This window comes from Bufo gargarizans, chromosome 3 (assembly GCF_014858855.1).
Source record: "Bufo gargarizans isolate SCDJY-AF-19 chromosome 3, ASM1485885v1, whole genome shotgun sequence".
Lineage (NCBI taxonomy): Eukaryota > Metazoa > Chordata > Amphibia > Anura > Bufonidae > Bufo > Bufo gargarizans.
Window position 1 is genome coordinate 442,243,869 of NC_058082.1, and position 25,337 is coordinate 442,269,205.

General features: G+C 40.1%; 1 protein-coding gene across 1 annotated transcript in view; it reads right to left on the bottom strand.

Annotated features, from left to right (window-relative positions):
* Positions 1 to 25,098, bottom strand: part of WNT2B (Wnt family member 2B) — a 60,043-nt gene extending 34,945 nt beyond the window's left edge. The window contains exon 1 of the mRNA XM_044286479.1: positions 24,218 to 25,098. Within this exon, the coding sequence (XP_044142414.1) occupies positions 24,218 to 24,402 (185 nt within the window). The 5' untranslated portion in view covers positions 24,403 to 25,098. The remainder of the gene's footprint in view (positions 1 to 24,217) is intronic.
* Between the last annotated feature and the right edge of the window lie 239 nt (positions 25,099 to 25,337).

Genomic DNA, 25,337 nt, shown 5'->3' on the forward strand with positions numbered 1-25,337 from the left:
GTGGAACAAGAATTTAGTTCACATTTTAATATGCAAGAACAATTTATTGTAATATTAACCATCTTGAATCTCAATTACCAATCTCATGAGTGTTACAGTATACCTGAAAAATGTTTGGCTTGCTCATAGCAGTGGCTTGTGAGCTTTACTCCTGAAATGGAAAGTACCGTCACATCTTTTGGCAAAGAACTAAATCTTCTAGGGTTTTGTGCAAGCAGATATTCTATTTTATATCTATTATGCTAGAACCAGTCAAGAATTTAATTTGCTGCTTTTCCCCAAAAACATTTTGATATTTTTGCATAATTTATTACAGATAGCAAGTAGCAAAGGTTCGACTAGGGGATTCTGTCATGAAATTTTACCCCTATAACCTAAGCATATGCTCATGTCCGAACTAATAAGAAGAATCCTAAGCTGGCCTTATAAAACCTCACTGTGGCTCTATTTGCCCAAAAAACAGTTTTTTATAACCTGTCAATCACTTACTTAAGGTGCCCAAGTGGAGGTCCGTTAATACAGGGTGCTCCTTGCCGTCCGATGCCCAGCGCCGCCTTCCCTGTCTTCAGCGCCGCCTTCTACAGCTCAGCGCCACCTCCGCAATACTCCCCGTCCCTCTGCCAGATCCCACGCCTGCGCACTAGGCTCAGCCTGATGCGCCCGTGCGGACGGGGAGGATTGCGGAGGCAGTGCTCAGGTGAATAAGGCGGCGCTAAAGACAGGGAAGGCGGAGCTGGGCACCGGACAGCGAGGTTTGCAGTCGGGCACCATGTATTAACGGACCTCCCTTTGGGCACCTTAAGTAAGTGATTGACAGGTTATAAAAAACATTTTTGGGGGCAAATAGAGCCACAGTGAGGTTTAATAAGGCCAGCTTAGGATTCTTCTTAGTAGTCCGGACATGAGCATATGCTTAGGTTATAGGGGTATAATCTCATGACAGAATCCCTTTAAGGCCCCTTTATGTGGCAGATAAGACCTGTGTAAAAGTACTTGCCGATCACCCTACAAACAAGCAAAGCTTTAATTTGTAGGCTGACCCGTCCAATTATATAGAAAAAGAGTTTTCTGATCAGGCGCAAAATCACAGGCTCCAATACGTCTCTTAATGGTGAATCTTCTTTAATTGCATAAAAGATGAAGATGTATAGAACAACGCGTTTCGGGGCTCAAAATGTCCCCTTCATCAGGTTAACAGTAGCCCCCCACACCTCTCTTTTGTCTCTATGTTCCCCTCCTGACCGAGGGTTACTCTAGATTTGCCCGTGGTTACCAAGACCGTCCAATTATATGACATATAAAATCACTGTTTGCCAGCACTGTGTAAACAGGGATGAACAAATATTGAAGAGGGGATGATTGCAGCATGTGAACAGAGCTGAATGAGAAGGCAATGAATGGTTTGTTTCTGATCCTTGCCCTTTATATTGGGCCACGTAAATGGAATTTAAGGGGCCTATTATTTAAGTCACGTTTTTATGTTAAACATATTTTTAGAGAATTTTTGGTGATGTTATTTTTCATTTTCCATGTCACTATCTATACAGTTTTTGCACTGGCCACTAAGCCTAACAATAGGTGTGACTTCTTTGTGCAGTTCACTGTGCAGTCATCGCCTTATCATCACAGACAGGACTACAATGACAGCTATATATATATATATATATATATATATAGCAAAGAAAATCCGCAGCACTCCTTGAAGTATAAAAAAATGTGTAGTTTTATTCACACATGTCAAAATAAGACAACGCTTCGGTTCTCTCACAGAACCTATTACAAGTCAGGTGTCTTATTTTGACATGTGTGAATAAAACTACACATTTTTTTATACTTCAAGGAGTGCTGCGGATTTTCTTTGCTGCTTAAGTCCTGAATCGAGGGACCACCGTGGGCACCTCACAGCTACAGCTGTATATCAAAAGGAGTGCTGCCTGACTTTTTCTATGGATATACAGACGTGGACAAAATTGTTGGTACCCTTTGGTCAATGAAAGAAAAAGTCACAATGGTCACAGAAATAACTTTAATCTGACAAAAGTAATAATAAATTAAAATTCTATAAATGTTAACCAATGAAAGTCAGACATTGTTTTTCAACCATGCTTCAACAGAATTATGTAAAAAAATAAACTCATGAAACAGGCATGGACAAAAATGATGGTACCCCTAACTTAATATTTTGTTGCGCAACCTTTTGAGGCAATCACTGCAATCAAACGCTTCCTGTAACTGTCAATGAGACATCTGCACCTCTCAGCAGGTATTTTGGCCCACTCCTCATGAGCAAACTGCTCCAGTTGTGTCCGGTTTGAAGGGTGCCTTTTCCAGACTGCATGTTTCAGCTCCTTCCAAAGATGCTCAATAGGATTGAGGTCAGGGCTCATAGAAGGCCACTTTAGAATAGTCCAATTTTTTCCTCTTAGCCATTCTTGGGTGTTTTTAGCGGTGTGTTTTGGGTCATTGTCCTGTTGCAAGACCCATGACCTGCGACTGAGACCAAGCTTTCTGACACTGGCTAGTACATTTCTCTCTAGAATTCCTTGATAGTCTTGAGATTTCATTGTACCCTGCACAGATTCAAGACACCCTGTGCCAGACGCAGCAAAGCAGCCCCAGAACATAACAGAGCCTCCTCCATGTTTCACAGTAGGGACAGTGTTCTTTTCTTGATATGCTTCATTTTTTCGTCTGTGAACATACAGCTGATGTGCCTTGGCAAAAACTTCGATTTTTGTCTCATCTGTCCACAGGACATTCTCCCAGAAGCTTTGTGGCTTGTCAACATGTAGTTTGGCATATTCCAGTCTTGCTTTTTTATGATTCGTTTTCAACAATGGTGTCCTCCTTGGTCGTCTCCCATGTAGTCCACTTTGGCTCAAACAACGACGGATGGTGCGATCTGACACTGATGTTCCTTGAGCATGAAGTTCACCTTGAATCTCTTTAGAAGTCTTTCTAGGCTCTTTTGTTACCATTCGGATTATCCGTCTCTTAGATTTGTCATCAATTTTCCTCCTGCGGCCACGTCCAGGGAGGTTGGCTACAGTCCCATGGATCTTAAACTTATGAATAATATGTGCAACTGTACTCACAGGAACATCTAGTTGCTTGGAGATGGTCTTATAGCCTTTACCTTTAACATGCTTGTCTATAATTTTCTTTCTGATCTCTTGAGACAGCTCTTTCCTTTGCTTCCTCTGGTCCATGTCGAGTGTGGTACACACCATATCACCAAACAACACAGTGATTACCTGGAGCCATATATATAGGCCCAATGGCTGATTACAAGGTTGTAGACACCTGTGATGCTAATTAGTGGACACACCTTGAATTAACATGTCCCTTTGGTCACATTATGTTCTGTGTTTTCTAGGGGTACCATCATTTTTGTCCATGCCTGTTTCATGAGTTTATTTTTTTACATAATTCTGTTGAAGCATGGTTGAAAAACAATGTCTGACTTTCATTGGTTAACATTTATAGAATTTTAATTTATTATTACTTTTGTCAGATTAAAGTTATTTCTGTGACCATTGTGACTTTTTCTTTCATTGACCAAAGGGTACCAACAATTTTGTCCACGTCTGTATATATATATATATATATATACACACGATCCAAGAAATGGACAGCACAACCAGTAGAAAATACACGGTGGTTTATTCACCCATGCTGCACAGTGATGCAACGTTTCGGCTCATACACAGAGCCTTTCTCAAGCAAAGAACACAAGTGACGTGCAAAATATAAATAGCACAAACAATTCATAAAAGTGATAGTTACATGATTAAAAGGTGGAGCAAGCAGTATACATAATAATGTTAAAAATTCACCATAATACATGATAAAATCAAGTAAAAAAAAGAGAAATGCGATACATAATTACAATCCCAAGTACATGATCGCAGATAAAATACATTATCAGTGAATATTTCTGCAAAAACAGATATAATAGATAAGTGACGACAATTAGGCACAAGTGCTATATGTTATAATAATAGTGATGAGATGACAGGGGGTGGGACATAGGAATAAAACATAATCGCACCCATCAGGTGTATTGCGGACCACATGCGATCGGCCGCCTCACTCGGCGTGTGATGAATAACAATGCGCAGGCGCCAGGTTGCGTCAAAAGTGTAGGACTCAATGCCGTCAGTGGAGCATGCGTACTACATGCCTACCACTCCTACAGCCATTGCGCAGCAAGTCACCAAAGCTAAATCCTAGAGCGCATGCCCACATGATGTCATAACAGGCAGCGCCATCTTGGGTATTGGCAAGTTGCCCAGAGTTGTTTTTACAATGGAATAATGGCATGCAGGTGGACAATGGTAAGGGGGGGGGGGGGGGATACTCCTTGTCAAAGGGGTGCACCCTCCACCTCAATGGGCTTGCCATGTCAATCATGCAATACAAACAGCCCCATAAAAACAGGGATCAGCCAGAAACAGGGATCTCCTGATAAACCAGGGACATTAAAATAAAATGTATATTGACACAACCTGGAAGATGGCAAAAATAGGACAAAATAGCAACGATAGCATGGGGACACAATATTATTCCACAGGGCATGCATGTTCAATTTCCATATGACTCCACCTCATTCATCCAAATTTCTGTGAAAAAAAGAAGAAAGAATAAACCACCGTGTATTTTCTACTGGTTGTGCTGTCCGTTTCTTGGATTATTTTATTGGGTAAGGAGTTGATAGGACAATCGTTTTGTGCAAACAAGCACAGGTTGAAAATTGAATCAAACATTGAAGAGATATTTTGCATTTAATTTTTCCTTAAAGGGGTATTCTGGTTTCAGAAAGCTGATGACCTGTCCTCAGGGTAATGAAAAACGATGGTCACAGCAGCATGTCCAGTGAATCATTTATTGGAAGCCTTGAGTGCACACACAAAGTACGACGTTTCGGCTACGCAGTAGCCTTTGTCAAGTATTTGTCCTCAGGCTAAGTCATCAATTGCAGATTGGTGAAGGTCCGACTCTTGGCACCCCTGTTTGAAGGGGTTGCGGCGCTCATGCAAGTGTAGCATTCTCTTCAGGGTTTACCTGCACTCAGTCTATATTGTAGTAGTGGTGCAGTGTAATTTACCTGAATGGGAAGAACAGTTGTAATTACGTAGCACCGCCACTACAAAGTAGACTATGTGCAGGTAAACATTGAAGAGGAAGCAGCTCTCACACTGACGTTGCATTCCCATCAAACAGCTGATCAGCAGGGGTGCCAGGAGTTGGACCTCCTCCGATCTGAAATTGATAACCTGTCCTAAGGCCAGAGGCATAACTTGATTCTCCTGGGATCCAATGCTAAATCTCTAACAGGGCCCCCACCTACCATATGACATTTATAAGACTGGTGTCTGGAGGTTGGGTGTACACTGCTTCCTTCAAAAAATAGCAGCATACTTGCTTATGGGTTGCATCTGGTATTTCTGCAAGACTTTATTAGACTTTTATTAATGTGACTGGGACGGACATGCAGTACCACACTCAACCTCTGCACAGGTGTGGCACTACTTCAGGCAGAAATCTAACCTCTGCAGTCTAATCTTAATAATAACTGATTGAGGACTGCACACAGCAGTGAAGAACTCTGGAGGTTCAGTATTGCGGACATTACATGCTCTATACTGATACCTGTATCCTAGCATGTTATGATTATATCTTTACCATCATTAGTATTGCAAATTATTATTATTTTATTATTATTTTTGTCATCAGTTGTATTCTCCCACATTCTGACCAAGCATCAACTTTGGAGACACTTGACTAAGCTTACCCTTCAGACCCATCCGCAGAAAATAAGCAGCTTTTGTGTCGAATCTTGTTAATTTATAGCTGTGGCTGCTGTTTGAATGAATATACCTATATACAGTTTATACCTGTTCACCCACATGTCCTGATTTTTTGTTTAACCACAGATTCCAGCACACCTATCCACTAGCTAAGTCAGCAATTTCAATTTTTAAACAATTGCTGGGAAATGATGGGTTCTATGTCAATGGTTTATTCATTTCCTTAGACTTGTGAATAATAAAGACTGCAATAACTAAACGGATATACTATTTTAGTATACGTATTGCGAGAATATGCCTAGATAGATCTCACTTTACCAAGTGGGTGGCTGATCTCTGCTGTCCTTTGCTTCTGTCCCTGGAGGCACGAAGCAATGATCAAATGATTCATCCTTTTGTAAAGCTCAATTAAAAATAGGAGCCCTTGGCATTTAAACCAGTAGCTTGAATGAAAAACTAACACCACTCCACTGACTGCATTCAATATGCTCATTACATGGAATCATGAACATCTTGGCCAAGGCTACAAGAGCCGCGGTTAGGAGGATTTCCCATTGGCAACCAGCCATTAGATTATAGACATCAGGAACATAACCCTAGACAGTGTGTGGATAATTATATTCGTAACCCTCTGACTGTCATGATTACATGAACCATGGTCAGGAACAAAGAGGAACATTTATACTAGGACTTATGTGCACTGTAACAGAAATAATTGCTGTTTGTTAAGGTAGCTCAGATAACAATATTGCCTGCAAGTAAAACTGTAGAAGAGTCCTATTTTGGTGATGAGTGAAGGTGGGGTAAGACAAGAGCCATAATTGTTGAAAAGATTAATCATAGCACACTCTTTCCGTTTATTAGGTATCCACTACGACATCAGAGCAGGCAGATCAATAAGGTAAATAATGTGACAAAAACTCAACATTTTGATCCTCCTGGACCATGTTTCCACTGTCACAAAGAATGATAGGAGGTATTGAATAAGAGACTTACGGCATTGTAGAGGTCAGCTAATCCTGTTCCTGGCAGCTGGATGTAAGGCGCCTATAGCTCTGTGTGGGGACACATACTAAGACAGCGCTGTATGTGTCTTACACTGCTTGTGCTCCTTGTGGTCTGTGGAATAGTGGACTGGGAGGCCATGGTACCAGGTGGTCCTACCATATCCTGAAAGAGTAACAGGGCAGCAGACCATCCTGACACTTATATAGGCATGAACGCTGTGGCGGAAAGGTGCTGCACCACAACTCTGGTAGAAGTAGGGCAGTATTTGGTGCCAGATGGAGAATGTGTACAATGAAACCACATGATGTACCTGTCTGTAATTTTACACCTGCAGAGAACTGGATGGCATTCATGTTTGCATGCTTGTGACCATGTGTGGTTGCAGGTTAGTGGCCTAGCAGTAACAAGGACCCTGGGAGGTTCTGGGGAAATCTAGATGAAGTGGCTGATACACACCAGCAAGAAATGTCTAGGTAGAGAAGATGTGGCAAGATGTTGCCTCCAGAGGCTCAGAAAAGACACTGTAGAGCACTCAAAAGCCACCAGCCTCTTTGAGTACAACCTGAATCTTGGAGGATTTGTGGAGTATCACAAGATACCCCTCCAGACATGGGACTGTTTGAAAGTAAGTTAAACAAGCAAAAAGATTAATGTTTTGCAGTGTTCAAGTATTGAGTACCACCTAGTCTGACCAGCAACCATCAGTCTTATTATGCCACTCCATTTGTCTGTAACCTTCCAATTTTTGTGCTACTGTTGTGGTAGAAACTAGTCATCTGTTCAACTGTTACATTCTGCGATCATCCTTATAGGAGTAAGCAGACTTTACAGCCCATCTGAGTTTCACTGGTGTATCTTATTCAAAATGGCTGCTCATGAATATTAATAAGCAGTTCATCTATTTTACAAGATATCAAAATATTGAATCAATGTATCATCACTTTGAGGTTCTATGCTCTCTTCCATCCAACTGTTAGACCTTATGCCCAAAAGTTTGCAAACACAACTAATAATTTCAGTGGGAGCTTTATTGTTTGAGTTTCCATGGCTGGGCAACAGCATACTAATCTGAACTGTCTATTTGCAACGCAAACTTTATTACACTTACATTATTATTCTTACTGTGACATTTTTTGTCCTACTGGGGGACAGGAAGCTGTGGTCACATATAAAATACCACAAATAGGATATAATAGTGTGTCCAAAAGTAAGGGGTTAAGTTGGTAGCGTATTAATGTACCAAACTGGCTACATTTCCATGATTATGTTTAAAGCAATGGGTTGTGATTTCTTTAAATGTATTCATTGTGTCTCCAACCTCTAAGGAACTCTACCTAGATCTCTAGTAAAGTCTTTGAACAGAAACTTTTCAAGCAGGAAACATCATTGGAAAGTATTACTACATTGGCAAGTATGCCAGGGTGGTTAGGTCATACAGCTTTTGTTAAAGGCCAACAATCCAGGTTGACTACTAGACAAAGAATTTCTACATTGGTATTGTCAGCTATTTTTGTTGAGGCTGTGGCAAAAATGAAGAAAAGAATCCCAGAACCACTGTCAACCACCATAAATCTAAATCATGCAGCCTGAAAATATTTACACATAGCAGACGTCTTTTCTTAGGCTTGAGATGGCAGCTCATTTTTAATCTGCAGTGTAACAAGGTAATAATAAAATAATAATTGTTGACTCTACCCTCTGTCTTGGCAGCGCTGTTGGGAAGAATCCTATCACGCAACCTGAGTTACGATGAACTTGGCAGTGACACCGTTGTATCTGACATGATGGACTCCATCTGCCGGCTGTTTTTACTTCCCTTCTGCCGTGATATAAATATTATCTATTCCGAGCCAGCTCTGCTGTTAAACATGTTCCAGGAACCGATTTACATTTTAGCCCCTTCCTAGTTCAAATGTAGAGGCCTCAAAGTCACATTACAAAATAACGACAGTCATATTTTGCAATATTTTGCAATGGTAGTTAATGCAATACAACAGTAACTACTATTGATAGTAGGGGAATATTCCCATTTAGGCACTTAGGGGGAGATTTATTAAACTGGTATAAAGTAGAACTGGCTTAGTTGCCCATAGCAACCAATTAGAATCCACCTTTCATTTCTCACAGCTCCTTTGGAAAATTAAAGGTGGAGGAATCTGATTGGTTGCTATGGTCAGCTAAACCAGTTCTTCTTTACAGGCTCTTATACTAGGGTAGCCCACAGGCCCTCCTTACCATGTGCTGGCTCTCCCCTTTATGATATGGTAAAGCACTCTTGAATTGCTTTGCATAATCAAAGAGTGAACTGTGCAGTCATACAATTAAAGCTGCACAGTCCTCTTTATTTTCTCCCCACACTCAAATGTATGACAAGTTCAGGAAACAGCAAGTTATATCTGGGACAGTGCCGGAGCCTGGAAAGGCGAGTAGCCACTGGAACTTAGGTATTCAACATTAACCCTTCCTCTGTCATTACTTTATTATTCCTGCTAGAAGTTATCAATAAATTGCCAGCAGTTTACAAAGAAGGTCCACCTGAGTGCTACCAGTTGTAGACGTGTCCCTGCACAGTCTGACATTTTCCAGTCAGTGCTGCCAGTGGCAGACTTTGCAGGGACACACCCTAAACTGGTAGCACCCAATAGTACCTTTATTACAAACTGCTGCCAATTCATTCATAACTTCTAGAAGGAGTAAAAAAGGAATAGCACATAATACAGTCAGAGTTATAACAATAGATATTTTTGCTTATTCTGCCCCTTCCCCCCATTCCCCATTTGATACCAATTGGAGCCATTCATTTTTTCACCCAATACTAGTGAATTTTCAGGTGGGGAATCACTACCTCCCAGGGCCAATAGCTGAAGTGATAGACCTCTTACCTACAGTTTACTAGTATTGGCTGCTGAAACTAATGGCACCAATTTCGGGCAAACATGAGAGCTAGAAAAAAACAGCGCCCCAAACCAGTGAAGCAGAGGGTATGCATTTAGGTTTAGTTCTGTGAGGACATGACATGACTAGTTTAACATTAACGCTTTCCCTGCTCTAGACAACATGTATCTTTACATTAACCCTTTCACTGCTCTAGACCACCAAGGATTCTGGAATAAACTCCTCTCATTGCCCCTAGAGGGAACATTGCCCGTGATAAAGCCAGAAGTGACAGATCGCCACCACCGTGAAGGGGAGTTCTGCTGGGTCTTAATTTCGCAACAATACCTAATGTCCATTCTAAGATCAAGCACAGGATGCTATAAAAGATTATTCCCACTTTCATTTTTTCCACCACATCAACCATGTTATTTAGTCTATTTCATTGTTTAATTCCAGTTGAATTGTTAATCTAAGCTGCTATTTCTGCTCTGCAAATAGATGAACTCAGAAGCCTTATCTGTAGTTAGTGCAATACTCCCTCATACCACCCAATTCCTGTGTATCATCTGTCTGTTACTTTTTTTCTATGACCGAGAAGAAGCTGTGACAGTGAAACCCAGGGTGGGGCTAGCATTTGTTGTGCAGAAATGTTGATGACTTTATATATTTTACCACTGCACGCATAATTAATTCCACATTTTCATTTTCAGGAGGTACATATAATGTTATAAAGCACTCAGAAATCACTGCTGCTTAACAGGAGAGGAGTTTGAAAAAATGTTCACATCTTGGATGAATTGTGCACCGATATTTGATAACCTGTGGGGCATATTTATTAAAACCGGCGTTTTAGACGCCAGTCCTAATAATCCCTATACGTGGCGGTGGATCTGCCAGAGTTATGTAGAGGCTCTGGCCTCTTCATGACTTTGGCGCATCCAGCGCCAGTCTAGACGTAAGCCAGCTTCCTAGCCATCTTACATTTAGATCATTTTCTACGCCTCAAACAGGCGTAGAAAATGGTAAATGAGAAGGGCAGGACAGCCCCTCCCATTATACCCTCACGCCACAAACACTTTTTTAGACCTGACGTGAGCAGGAAGAAGTCCCTGGGGTCCTTTACACTGCAATATGCGCCAGAAATGCACTTAATTTAGACGTATTTCTGTTCGATAAATGACCCCCTTTGTTCCTAAATGATAATGTTGTACTGAATACATTTATTCTTATGATAGCATGATTCAACCCTTACTGTTACATAACTCGAAACAGTCAGTTTAAACCTAAAACTAAGTTCTCACTGGCGCTAACACATAAAAAAGTTAAGTTTATTGCACTTATCACAATAACTAATCTTCAATCCTACATCTACAAACACTGCCTACATTGCACAGGTCCCCAGATTTGGACTAGGAAAAAGGGAAAACAGCAAACAGAAAGCTGATGTTCCTTCTTTGTTAAGGAATTCAAGTCTTAAATCTAATTTTATTGCTTTCCTGTAATGATCTGGACCTTGGTATTCCCATCTGCGATGACTGATATGCAATGTTCAAAGCCTGCACTTATTGTAACAAAAAGAATATCACTGTCCCTCTTTGGCTTTGTTCAAAAAACTTGGAGAAAATAGTGCCGCATACATTGCTATTTTCTCCGGTAACACGCTGGGCCCAATGCCGAAAACCCTTATAGTCAGTGGGATCTGTTAAGTGTTATTTTTGTCTTTTATACTAGGGATCCTTCTCTTCCATTATTTCCTATAAGGGAACAAAGCAATGTAAAATATAATGCTGATGTGAACAAAGCCTTAGGTTTAGATGTAGTGCATCCAGAAGTGATATACAGTATATCCATTCTTCAGCTTTGCTGTGTTCTCTGAGTGCAGCTCCACCTCCCCTCTCACAGCATTCAATCTCACAGAAACACTGAAGACATACAGAAGGATAGAAACTGCAGCTGCACCTCCCTCCTTCTTGTCTTTTATTTACTGTTATACAATAAAAAGGCTAATTGAGTAGTTTGTTCTCAGCAGAGGAACAGCCTGTTGGAAGACATCTTATCTGGCATAACCAGAAAAGGCCGGGGCACCTACAGGCCCTATTGACTGTAATGGAACTCGGCAGGCATCCAGCCTGTGTCTGGCCAAATAAATGGGTTCTGGCATGGTCCAGTAGTACCTGGCTATGCTGGATAAGATGTCTTCCAGCAGGATGTACCTCTGTCAGAACAGCCTGCAGGACGAATTTAGCGCTAGTGTGAAACTAACCTCAGACAATTAAAGCACCATTGACCAGAGAGAAACAACTTAATGTAAAATACAAGTATCTGAGGAGAGCAAAGAAAAGAACAACTCACAGTATGATGGGCAGATACAATTACAGAGATCATGAATATACCATTGAGAATTCTCATGACCCAGATCACTGCAAAAAACATTCATATAGTTTGCAGGAGTTGTAGTTGACTAGACGTTATGCAATAATATTTACTTTTTCATACATTTTGGTTTTGCTTTTATGGCACTGCTTGTAGTATTTAAAATGTTGTCATGATTCAGGAAATTATTATGCCATATCTGGAGCTAAGAAGTAGCATGCTTGTTTAGGATAGGAGATAGAAATAAATCACTGCCTATGGATTATCTCCCATGGAAACAAAGGATCATACATGGTGAAACTCAAGATGCCCGATTCTTCTTTCCACTAACATCTGTCATTAGAGGACTGTTAGAAAGCCCCCATACACATAAGAAATTGGCAGCGCCGGCTGACTTTGATCTAATTTTATGGTCAGCTTAACCAATCTTACGGTAAATAAATCTTTCCTATATGAAAGGGGTATCCCCATCTGTACATTTACAGCATATCCACAGGATATAGGAGTTCCAGAGTAACTGAACACGCTTACCTGGCTATTTTTGGAACACCCATAGTAGTGGATGATTAAAGCCACGCATGCATGGCCACCTCTTCATTAACAGAGGTGCGAGACAGAGCCTTGTTTTTGAGATAGGTATGGGATCCAGAGTGCAGGTATCTTAATATATATTAATACATGTTAGAAAGACCATTTCAAAAACATCTTTGTTGCAGCTTAGTTTTTACTGCTTTTCACTGTAAGTAGTCCTTGCAGTAACAAGAAGTTAATCCAGAGGCAAACCAAGGTCATTACCAGGAGAATCAATATAAGCAGAAACAGCAGACATAGGGTTGATCCAAAAACAAGCCAGAAGTCAGTTTGCCAGGAGGGTCAATATACAGAAATAGGATATTAAACAATATAGAGCCAAGACACAATGAAAGCACAGGCAAGTAATATAGAAATCAGCCATCTTAAATCCCTTGCTTAGCTCTGGGATTGGACACAGAGTCAGAAACCTTGCTCGGCTTCCGGTCTCACTGATAGGTTAACCATCTGGGACTTTGGTGGTTGGCACGACATCCCTCCCAGCACAGTCCTGCATAATTATTTTGCTGGGTGAACTCCTGACAGGCTTGGTTCAACCCTGAAGGCCCATTTATAAGAGCTGACTGAGCAGGCAATTATCGGGAACAAACTATTTGTTTTCAACAATTGCCTACATGTCAGAGAAGGGGAGAGCTGCTTTTACATGCAGGAATCATCTCTGCTGTATAGGGATGAGTGATCGTTGCTGCCCAGAAATGATGATTTACGTGTCAGCATCAACAATGAATGAGCGTAGTAATGTTCGCTCTCTATAATTAGCCCATGTAAAGGGACCTTTACTATCATCTTCGCAAAATGGTTATACATCATAGATATTGACCTTTAGCAATTCCCTATGCAACACAAGATAAAGGCATGTGATATCATTGCACAAAATTAATGTGAAAGAGACATCCCAGGGCTGAGCGTGGGTGGAGAGACGTATGGTCCAATTAAATAAGAAACTAAAGTATATGAAAAATGAGGATGTATACATAAGCTGGAAGTCTTGTTTGCCTGATGAATTCTTCCCAGTGACTCATTATCCAATGATAGTTTCCCCATTTGAATTCCATAGAAGAATTTTCTACATATCATTCTGCACTGAGTCACCCAAGAAGATTCTTCAAATGACTAAATTGTCTGTTTTGACTTTAAATGGACACTGGAGGAAACAAAACGGTATTTAAATGATTATTAATTGATGTGAAGATCAGTTCCTGCTTGTCGTGGCCACCTGGCTAGATTATACACAAAGTCATATTCACTGACTGTAACACAGGTTTCAGATTAGCAAAAAAAAGTATGTGCAATAGGCAAGTGTTCATGAGCCAAATCCAAAGAGCGTGTATTCTTAAATTAAAGATATGGCACTCTAATTATATTTTTCTGTTCCAGTATTATATTCATCTGTTCCAGTATCCGTCCAATAATCCAGAATATTCCATTATAAAATAACTACCAGCTGAGACCGACGCTGTAGATCAGTGGTGGCTAACCTCCGACACTCCAGCTGTTGTCAAACTACAACTCCCAGCATGCATTGTGCTTGAGGTTAGCCACCACGGCTGTAGACAAATGTTCCCTAGCTAGACACATACAGCCGAATTAGGCACCATAAATAATGACAAAGGTGATGTGGAGTCGATGCAGAAAGGAAGCATGTGCATCCAGTCTGGCTTGAAATGACTCCCGCCACCCCTGCCGATCAACTGTTTGAAGGGTCCACCGTGCTTCAGGGAGAGCTGCAGCCTCTTCTTAGGCCAGTAACATCACATTCATCAGTCATATGGCCTATATGCAGCTCAGTCCCATTAAGGTGAATGGGCCTGGGCTGCAACACTAAGCACAGATGCTATGCTTGGTATGGCTCACAGTGTTGTGCTTGATATGCTATGAGGAGGCCATAGCACTCTGATCTCTTCAAACAGCTGACTGCTGGTGGTGCCGGGTACCAGACCCTTACCGATTTGATATTGATGATCAACCCTAAAGATAGGTTGCTAATGTTCTATTCCTGAAAAAAACCTTTAAGAGTTATTATATAAAGTGGAAAAAACGGTAAATGTTTGGAGGACTTTTCACTGCGGATTATAGGATTAATGGAATTAGTTTGTATGCCGTTTGGCACTTATAAGATGTGACTGTTCAGTTAATGCCAAATAGGATAATTAGGTATTTTTGTTGGCGTATGAAAACGTGTGAACAGTTACTAATATGTTCACATACTCTGGCCGATGTATATCAATGAATATAAAATGGGAACAATTTTTTAGGAGTGACTGGTGTTTATAATGTGCACTGTATTAATGGCCTTGACATTTTCGCAGGTACCCCTAATTGCAGTTCCAGTAGCTCATTAGAATGAGGTTGTCTCAATGCGTCTAAACATCGCACAGTTATTTCACACATGTGAAGCACATTCATAACGTGCCCCATAGTGTCAAATTCAGGATTACTCTGCACAAACCAGTAACACTGCTTCAGTATTTTGGAGTAACAGTATTGGTACTTGCCCCTTTTTGTGTTCATGGCCGAAAAGGAAAAGGGAGATGTAAGGAGCCAAAGCAAATTCAACAACCAACAGGATCATAGGGCTACACAGACAATATCTTTCAAGCGTTAACTCTTTAAAGATAACACGAGAAGAAAGTGGTTTGGTGAATTAGTCAGCAAATTCCACAGTTCTCCACAGGAGGGACACATGAGACCAATTAGGTTTTTCAGGTCTGTGCTGCAATGGTCAACAGAGCAAAATGCGAATGATCTGAGTTTCAACCCAAGCCTTGGCATTTCTTACACATGATTCTCTGCACGCTTAGGAAATGAAAAGTGTTGAAGGTTTTATTTCTTTTTTTAAGCAGAACCAATATAATACCATTCCATATCTAAAATTATAATGATTTAGTCTGTTTAGAAACAGTTTGATTTCACTCAAGATCACTTTGTCCTCACTATGACACTTTGTAGGGGGCAGGAACAGCTAAAACATGTCTTCATTGTGGGCCCTGCGAGTGTGACTTTTGGAGAAAAGATTGTGAACTGCAGCTAAAAGGGTTTAAGTAATGGGGCTCTAGAACAAAAAGTTCAATTGTAAATGTGTCTTGAGCTAAGCTGGTCATACGCATAAGATAACTCTTGGCTGACATCTATCTCTCTTGATCCTCCCATACATGGGACATACACGGCTAAGCATGCATATGTTGTGAATGGGGAGAGGGGAGAAAGCTGCTGCCAGACACCATCTTCTGAGAAGAAAAGGATGAGGCAGTTGATGATCCAATGTGCCAGATCCTTATCTTCCCCTGATATCAGAAGGTATGAGAGTCGGAAGACCCCATACACATTAGATGGTCAGTCGAACCAGCAGTAATTAGTGGGTTTGGCCAACACAGATCTAAAGAGTATGACAAGCTTTATTTCTGGCAGACAGGCTGTAAAACGGCTCGGGCAGAAAGCCTCTACCGCCTAGCAGTGTAAAATGTAAACAAAAAAGCCCTTGCCCTGCACAATACACCACAGGGCAAGGGAGAGCATCTGAGCATGAAATACTCCGATGCTCATCTCAGAGGGGCTGCCTGGGTGAAAAAAGGGATTTTTTCAGGTTCAGCCCAGACAACCCCTTAAATGCCTTATTGAGTATACTGAACTTGTTAGTCAATGTATCCCTAAGAAGTAGTCTGTCTCACACAGAGGACCTTACATTGGGTTGCATCCTCTGTGGTGTCTGTGGGTATCACTGACCATATGGGGTATGGTCATACAGGCTACAAATAACCAATACAACACAGTGTGTAATTATACAACTCCAACTCCAAAGCTGGGAAACTGTGTAAAATGTAAATAAATACAGAATGCAATGATCTCTTAGACCCATATTTTATTCACAATAGAACATAGAACACATTAGATGTTAAAAGTGAGATATTTTACCATTTCATTAAACAAAAGATCTGATTTAGAACTTCATGGCAGCAATGCATCTCCCAAAAGTTGGGACAACAAAACAACAACAGGGGGAAACATGACAGGGTGGGTATAAAAGAGCATATTAGAAAGGCAGAGTCTCAAAAGCAATGTTAGGTAGAGGTTCACCAATCTACTAAAAACTGCATCTAAAAAATGTCAAACATTTTTCAGAAAAATGTACCTCAAAGTAAAAGTTGTGCAAAGAAGCTTTGTCAACACAATCCATAAACACCGCCATCTTCTCTGGGCCAAAATAATTTAAAATAGACTGAGCAAAATAGAAAACTGTTCTGTGGTTCAGATTATTAAAATTTTTTAATTCTCTTTGGAAACCACAGACACAGTGTTGTGTGGACTCAAGAGGCGAAGGACCATCCAGCTTGCATTATTGCCTACAGTCTGGGGAGCTTGCATATCTACAAAGGCACCTTTAATGCTGAACAGTATATAGAGGCTTTAGAACAACATATGCCCCCATCCAGAGAATATTTATTTCAGCTAAACCACATACTGCACCCGTCACAACAGCATGGCTTTGCAGAAGAAGAGTCCAGGTGCTGAACTGGACGGCCTGCAGTCCAGACCTTTCACCAAAAGAAAATATTTGGCGCATCATGAAGCGAAAAATAAAGAAGACCCGGCAGCTAGAATCCTACAAGAATGGGACAACATTTCACTCCCAAAACTCCAACAGTTGGTCTCCTCAGTTCCCAGACATTTACAGACTGTTGTTAAAAGAGGAGGCATTGCTACATAATTGTAGACATGGCCCTGTCCCAACTTTTTTTTGGAGATGCATTGTTGCCATCAAGTTCTAAATGAGTTAATTTTGTTTATGAAATGGAACCTACATTCATATGTGGTGGTATTATTCTGGTATAAACATATTATGGTCCCAGGTCACCTCAGTCATTCAAAACTTAAGTCTCCCCCACTGCTGGCAGTCCTCCTAAATATCCGCAGATCACTTAACATGTTTCTTATGCTGCCATTGGCTGCCAAAAACATAACACCACTAATGTGGAACCAACCAAACAGACCCCCCCCCCCCCCTCCATCACACAATGGCTACAGAGAATTGATTATTTCTATCATACGGAAAAGGTGTCACGTTCCTATACCTGCTTCCAACAGGTTTGGAAATCATGGACAAACGTTGTACTTTGTAATTCAAAATAATAGATCAGATATCTGTCATCCCACCTTTCCCTTAAGGCCCTATTACAGATAGAGCAGACGAATGTTGGAAGGGAAGTGTTCCCTCTTGTCAGTTGCCTACTCGCTAGAAGAGGAGACCGCAGCTTTACATGCAATGATCTCCTCCTCAGTATAGGGACAAGCGATCGCTAATGCATCACTCATCCCTATACTGTCTTGTTTGCCGGCAGCAGAGTGCCTATTACACAGCGCCGACAAACCAGGATTTTTTAACATGTTAAAAGATCCTGATTACCCAATGAACAAGCATTGGCTTGTACACTGGGTAATCGGCGGTAGTATTACGCTGCCAGATGATCGCTAACGAGCGTTCATACAAATCATCTTAAGAATAATCTGCCCGGAGCCTTTACCCTCTGTCTCTCTCCACACACTTTTTCTTCATGTTCATTTTATCATTCAATAACTTATCTGCAGTGCCTATTCTTTATTGACACAAGCTAAATTGGTCATTTGATGCTTGTAAACATTGTTTTTTGTTACTTTGTTCTTACTATTTAAAATTTCTATAATAAAAAGAAATAAAAAAAAAGGTAAAAACACTAACTTTGCTTTTGAGACTCTGCCTTTCTAACCTGCTCTTTTCTATCCAGTCATGTTGTCCCCTGTTGTTGTTTTGTTTTTTTTTTTCATGAAATGGTAAAATGTTTCACATTCTTTACATTCATTTAGGGGCACGTTTATTAAGACCAGCGTTTTAGGCGTCAGTCTTAATAACGCCCCATAGCTGGCGGTGGATCCGCTGAAGGTATAAAGAGGCGCAGGCCTCTCCACAACTTTGGCGCGTCCAGCGCTAGTTCTAAATGTAAGACAGCTTCCTTTTTCTATGCCCACATAGAGTCGGAGATAGCGGTACAACTAACCGTTGCACCACCATCTGTGCCTGGAATACATTTAATTTAGGCGTACTTCAGCATTGTAAATGACCCCTTACATTTTACACAGCATCCCAACTTTTTGGGGAATTGGAGTTGTAAATGCCATGTCATATTGTGTTCATATGTTTGCCAAGTACAATTTTTATAAGGATGTATAAATAATAATGCTACAGTGCCACCACCACCATAGACCGCAAAAATAATATACAGCACAATGCCTAAGTAAATAATGTCCTACAGTACTAGAATAATATCACCACACAGTGACCAAATATCAGCTACATAAAGTACTATGCAATGTCTAGATATAATAATAATATGACTTCATGGTGGCCACGAGACTCAGGGGCTGCTAATGCACCTTGTGTGACTGCATAGGTTATACTACCCCTAAAACTGGCCCTCAAATGGCTGTGCATCGCATGACTTTTTAGAACTGTGCCATGTGATACCATTACCAGGGTCAAGCTGTGGGGTTTTGGGTTTAATACTGCCTAAATATAATGAGAACATCTAAATCACAGCATATTCCAATAATATGGAGTCTGATTACACACCGAGGCCGGCTTCGGCCATGATGAGAGATAAGAATCTCAGGCAGCAGCCGACCTGCCTCTGAGAGGGATGTCAGTTTACAGTGCGCCACGGGAGCCTCTGACTCCTGTTCCCCGCCATTCAGCCACGGCTTGTGATGCACACAGCCTTAGCCGTTTTTGCGGTCCGCCAATTGTGGATCCACAAAATATGGATACCACCTGTGTGTGTACTGCATTTTGGGGAACAGAACGTCCAGCCCATAATAGAATTGTCCTATCCTTGTCGATAATGTGGACAAGAATAGGACGTGTTCTACTTTTTTGCGGGTGCCGTGGAAAGGACATACAGATGCGGCGGCACACAATGTGCTGTCCACATCTTTTGTGGTCTTATTGAAGTGAATGGGTCCACATCCGACCTGCAAAAAATGCAGACTAGGTGTGGACTAAAACAACGTTGTGTGCATGAGCCCTAAGAGAAGTGATCACTTGATAAATTTGTATTTGACAATACATTTACAAAAGGCAATTATCTAGAATGAGGATTTGTATGAACGCTTGTTGCCAATAGTTTTCGCGATCCTCAGCCCGTGTAAAAGTGTATCTGCTCTGTCACAGTTATGCAAGGCCTTCTATAGTCTTGATACTGACATTCAAAACGACAGTTTAAATAAGGAAATCTTTATTGTGTCTGTTGGAGTTCCCAGTGCTTATAGCATGAGTGGGATGCAAGCAAAGTAGGTATTGCTACACTTGTCCACCATGTATGATGAAGGAATGCATTAATAGTCTTCTATATTCTCAGAATTATTCAAAGGGAAAAAAAATCCAAAAATGATCTTCTGAGATCCATGGATTCCATGGTCTTTTCTAGCTCTATAAAGCACAACAGCCTATTTTATCTAGAAATTGGTGGGGGTCATGTTGTATAGCTGCATGCCATAAAATCACATTTGTGGAGCTCATGACCACCACCAATTTCTAGATAAAATAGGCTGTTGTGCTCTGTAGAGCTAGAAAAGACCATGGAATCCATGGATCTCAGAAATGTAATTTACTAAAAAGGCCTCATGCACACAACTGTGTGTATTTTGCGGTCCTCAAAGAGAGGATCCGCAAAATATGGATAATGGATGTGTGTATGCCACAAAATGCCTATTCTTGTTCACAAAATGGACCAGAATTGGACATGTTCTCTAATTTTTGCGGTGCCATAGAAATGTATAGGTCCACGTCCAAACTGCAAAAAGTACGTATCAGACGCGGACCAAAAATACAATTGTGTGCATGAGGCCTAAATTTGTAATACCAAGCACCTTTAATTTAAATGGTATTTTGGTCAGTCTGTTGTGTCAGAAATGTGCGGTATGGACATCTCTGAGCCACGCTGAATACATTTGGCTGGTTATCAAGTTGGAAACAGGTGAGGGTCTGACCCATTGTAATCTTCTCACACTTCTCAATGATTACCACCTTTTGGGATTTCTGCTTTAGAAAGGTCAGGGATTCATTTATTAAATCCTTGAAAAATCAAGGGGATGGACTGTCAAAAAAGGTTGCTCTCTCTTTAAAGTTCTTGGACACAATGGTGGCCCAAGTCCTTTGTTCTAGAGGGTAGATGTTTGAAGAGCATATGCATAATACTTCTTACAATATCATTTTCAGTAAGTGTTTTTTTGTATGGGAAGTAAACAGATTCCTGAGACAGGATTCCATAATTCCGGGACAGATTTTCATAAATTGCCTGTTTTGTTTATATCAGGTTTTGTGCAGTCAATTCAAGACCAATGAAACACATCAGTAAAAGCTGGGCTGGAAGAAGCCAAAGTCACCCTGTTGTGTTGACAGGCTAGCTTCTACTTAATGATAAAACTATAGAAATATCTATTTTTGAGTAATGTGTTTATAGCAAGTTTTGTTTTATTATTATACTATTTTGTCATATTGCTTTATAGAACTGCTAAAGCAATGCAACAATATAAACTGTCAAAGTCAGCATGGAGCACCTGGAGAAGACTAACCTTACATAGGACATAAAACTTCCATATATGGCTAACTTATAATGACTTATAATGACTTAATATAGGGTTTATGAAGGCCATCCTTCCATAATCTCAATAAGCTGGCCACCCTAAAGTCCTTAGATAATTTATGAGACCATTGTTCAGTCCTACCTAGTACTGCATTACTGATGGTGCATAATGTCCAACCAAATCTATAACATCCCCAGATCCCAGTGCCAGGCCAATTACCCTACAGTACCTGAAGATTACTATAGTTGCCCCAATGGCATAGAGTTTATTGACCTGATAACATGCATTTATTTTCTCCCTTTGGGAATATCACAAACCAGTTTACTGCTGGGAAAGGCAGTCATAGGGAAACAAGAAGCAGGGAGTGCACCCAGGGGGGAATGAAACTCAACGTCAAGGTAGCAATTGTCTTATGTAGTTTATATTATTATTATTATTATTATTATTATTATTATGTTTCTTATATTTGTAAGAAGAGAATATTTTATCATGTCATATATCCTACTCAATGCACAGCATGACTACATGATGAGTAGATCTCTGTTAATATACTAGTTATCAACACACATACAGTATTAATTACAATAATAATAGCAGCAGCAACAATTATGAAAAGATATAAACTTTGATCTATCTATTTATCTACCTATCTATCTATGAACATGATAAATGTGGCACTGGGGGCAGCCCTTACTATTAATACAGGTTATTATTAGTTGTACATACACAAATGAAGCTACATATTAATACTATGGATTGTGTAGCACCGGGCAGGCTAGGATTTGTATAAGCTCTTGGCTAGCAGTCTGGAGCAGTATTTTGGTATTATGTTTTATGACCACTACTATTAAATATGTGGATTGTTCTATGGTCCAATAAAAGGAAAGGCTGTACACCAGAGCTTCAAGTGCTTTCATGCTTCATCTTACCTCCTGAGAACACACAGAACTATTACCATCACCATCTTCTTCTATAAACTTACATTATTGCATTGTACTGGTCATGTAGATGTGTCCCTCTTTAGTACATCTACCATTACAATGACATTTCTTGGAAGGATAACTTCACCTGTTTATTTCATTTTTTTTATTATTGGTCTTTGGCTTGTATCTTGCTGTTCAGAACAGTTAGGATTCATAGTTGAGAATATACAGGGGCATCATTCATATGTAATTGCTGATCTGTGGCTGAATGTATAACAGGCAGCTGCCTACATCTGACCAGTTCTGACTCAATTCGTCTGATGGTTTCATGTTCACTTCCATTGTGACTGCTGAGTGGGTAAATATTTCCTGAATTTCAGCAAGAAAAAAAAATCTACTTTGCTATTTTTTTGCTGGATGACAATAAACTAATCAAAGAAAATAGATGTGACAGGAAGTAAACCTAATAAAGTGAAAGTGTAATGTTAAGTGCTTATCTGTATAGGATATATATATACAATGTGTGAAATGTCTGTATATCTATGTATCCAATATTTCTATCACCTCACAACTTACATCTATCTATCTATCTATCTATCTATCTATCTATCTATCTATCTATCTATCTATCTATCCTGTCTCTCTATGTCTGTACAGTTTTTTTTTAAATCATATCTATCTATATCATATTTTTTTAATTCCTGTTCTATCTATCTATCTATCTATCTTATTTTTCTCTCCATGTCTGTACAGTTTTTTATCTATCTATCTATATCATATCTTTTTCATTTCTGTTCTATCTATCTGTCTATCTATCTGTCTCTCCATGTCTGTACAGTATTTTATCATATCTATCTATATCACATCTATTTCATTTCTATCTATCTATCTATCTATCTATCTGTCTATACATTATCATACTGTATGATCCATCTATATCAAATGTATTTCATATCTATATCACATCCATTTCATATACATCTATGTCTCTACAGTATTCTATCGATCTAATCTGTCTCTCCATGTCTGCACAGTATTTTATCATATCTATCTATATCACATCTATTTAATTTCTAGCTATCTATGTCTATACAGTATCATCTATATCACATCCATTTAATATACATCTATGTCTCTACAGTATTCTGTCTATCTATCTCATATATATTTTACTCCATCCCATATCTATCTTCTTTGTATTATGCTATGTTATAATATTTTGAAAATATGAATTTCTAAATAGCAAACATCATCGAGCACTTCTTCTCCTATAGGCTGACTCTGGCAGTAAGGTCTATGACAATCAGCTATGTACAGAATGTAGCATGAATATTTTAATGTCTGGACTTAAGGAATTTGTTAAGCCCTTAAGGGTCAATCTTATTGTCTAGCTTTTATCTTGCCCGCAGATCAGTCGGTTCAATATACAAATTTCAGTGTATCAGTTTAACTCCTTTACAGCATGTCTTGAATAACTTATTACAAGTCACTTTGTTGGAGAATGCCAGTAGATCAGCTTTAAAACAAACAGCTGCCTTACCAAATCTCCACACCACATTATTGTTCCAGCCAAAATATACTTGTAAAGCTTTCACACCACTAAATATCCCCATGTCCACATGACTGGGATCTGTACATAGTTATCTGCTGGAGGCAATGATAGAAAGCAGTGTTCTGCACACTATACTATATGCTAAGACTAAGAGTCCTATGATATTCTAAAGATCATTCCAAAAACTACAAAGACTATGTTGTCATGTGCTGGATTAGCACACAAGGAATAGATTGCAGGTATGAAGCTTAACACTAATCACAACAAATGGAAAAAGAAAGTCCCCCCCCCCCAAAAAAAAAGTTCACAACAAGCATGGACTGTAATCTTTTAAATCTCATCCCCTCAAGGTATTTCGAATAGCACCAGAAGAGAATAGATCTGATTTTCTTGCCTGCCTTTTAACTGTTTAAATGCATTAAGCAAATGACAGGTCCATGTGGCAGAGTGTTAATGGATGGGCTACTTACCACCAGGAAGAATCAACTCTTGGGGTCAGAATAAGTAGTATTAGTAGGTAGGCAACATACATCCTGCAGTTTGTTTGGACATTATCTGATGAAGCCAGTGTCCTGTGACAATGCCTCAATCCTGGAGCTGAGGACATTCTATGGTGACTTCTGAAAGGTTCTCCTGGATGAGATAGTCCCAGCATAGTTACTGTATCTCCAAAAAGTGCTTTGTAGGCTGAAGAGAAGGATGCTTGAAAATCCAGATTACCATGCAGGTAAGTGCCTCATTTGTTTTTTTAAATCCAAAGTGAAAAGAAACAAAATCTAGCTTCTTAAAATGATCAGTCCCTCCATAAGTCTTCATACTTCACAAACATCTTTCACATCTTTGGATTAGACCAGTGATGGTGGAATTGTCCTTGAGGAAGGGATGAGGATATAGCTCTTATTCGTCTTTGTCAGGTTTCTAGCTATAAATGGAATTCTGTATTAAGAAAATACTATATGAATTGGGAACTGTTGCTGCAAAAAAAGTATAGTTCCCACAACTAGTTAAAAAACTGATGTATAGAAGTGGATGCTGAAGAAAATTTAAAGAAAACTTGGCTGCTTTGCGTCCCTGGAGATGGAGGAGGGAACCCCATAGGTTCTGGATGTTGCTGGTGGTGAGGTCTTCCTTGTGGAGGCTGTGATGAAGAGGACAGCCAGGGATGATCTGACTTGCTCTGTGTCTCATTGGATAGGGAGAACTTTGATGAGTTCCTGGATTCACTTGAGGTAGCAGATCCCAGAGTTTGCTGAAACTCCCCCTTAGTGTGAAAGTGCCTCTGCATTGGGTGAGGATAGACTGAGCTACCTAGGCAGAGGACTGCAGCAGTATACCACCACCTGCTGCTGTGATACAGATACACAGATAGTAGGAGGAAGACACATGCACTCAGTTATAGACAGTGCACAGGCTTGAAGCGGACTCTGCCTACATGGTCTTAGTGCTCTCAGCTTCACACTACATCACCACTGCAAAAAAAGAAGTGCTGTTTCCATAAACCACAGCTGGCCCCAAGAAAACAGATAGGCTTTCCTTTATGTAATAGCTTTTGTAGATTTGTAAATCATGAAGGACTATATGGGGAACTAC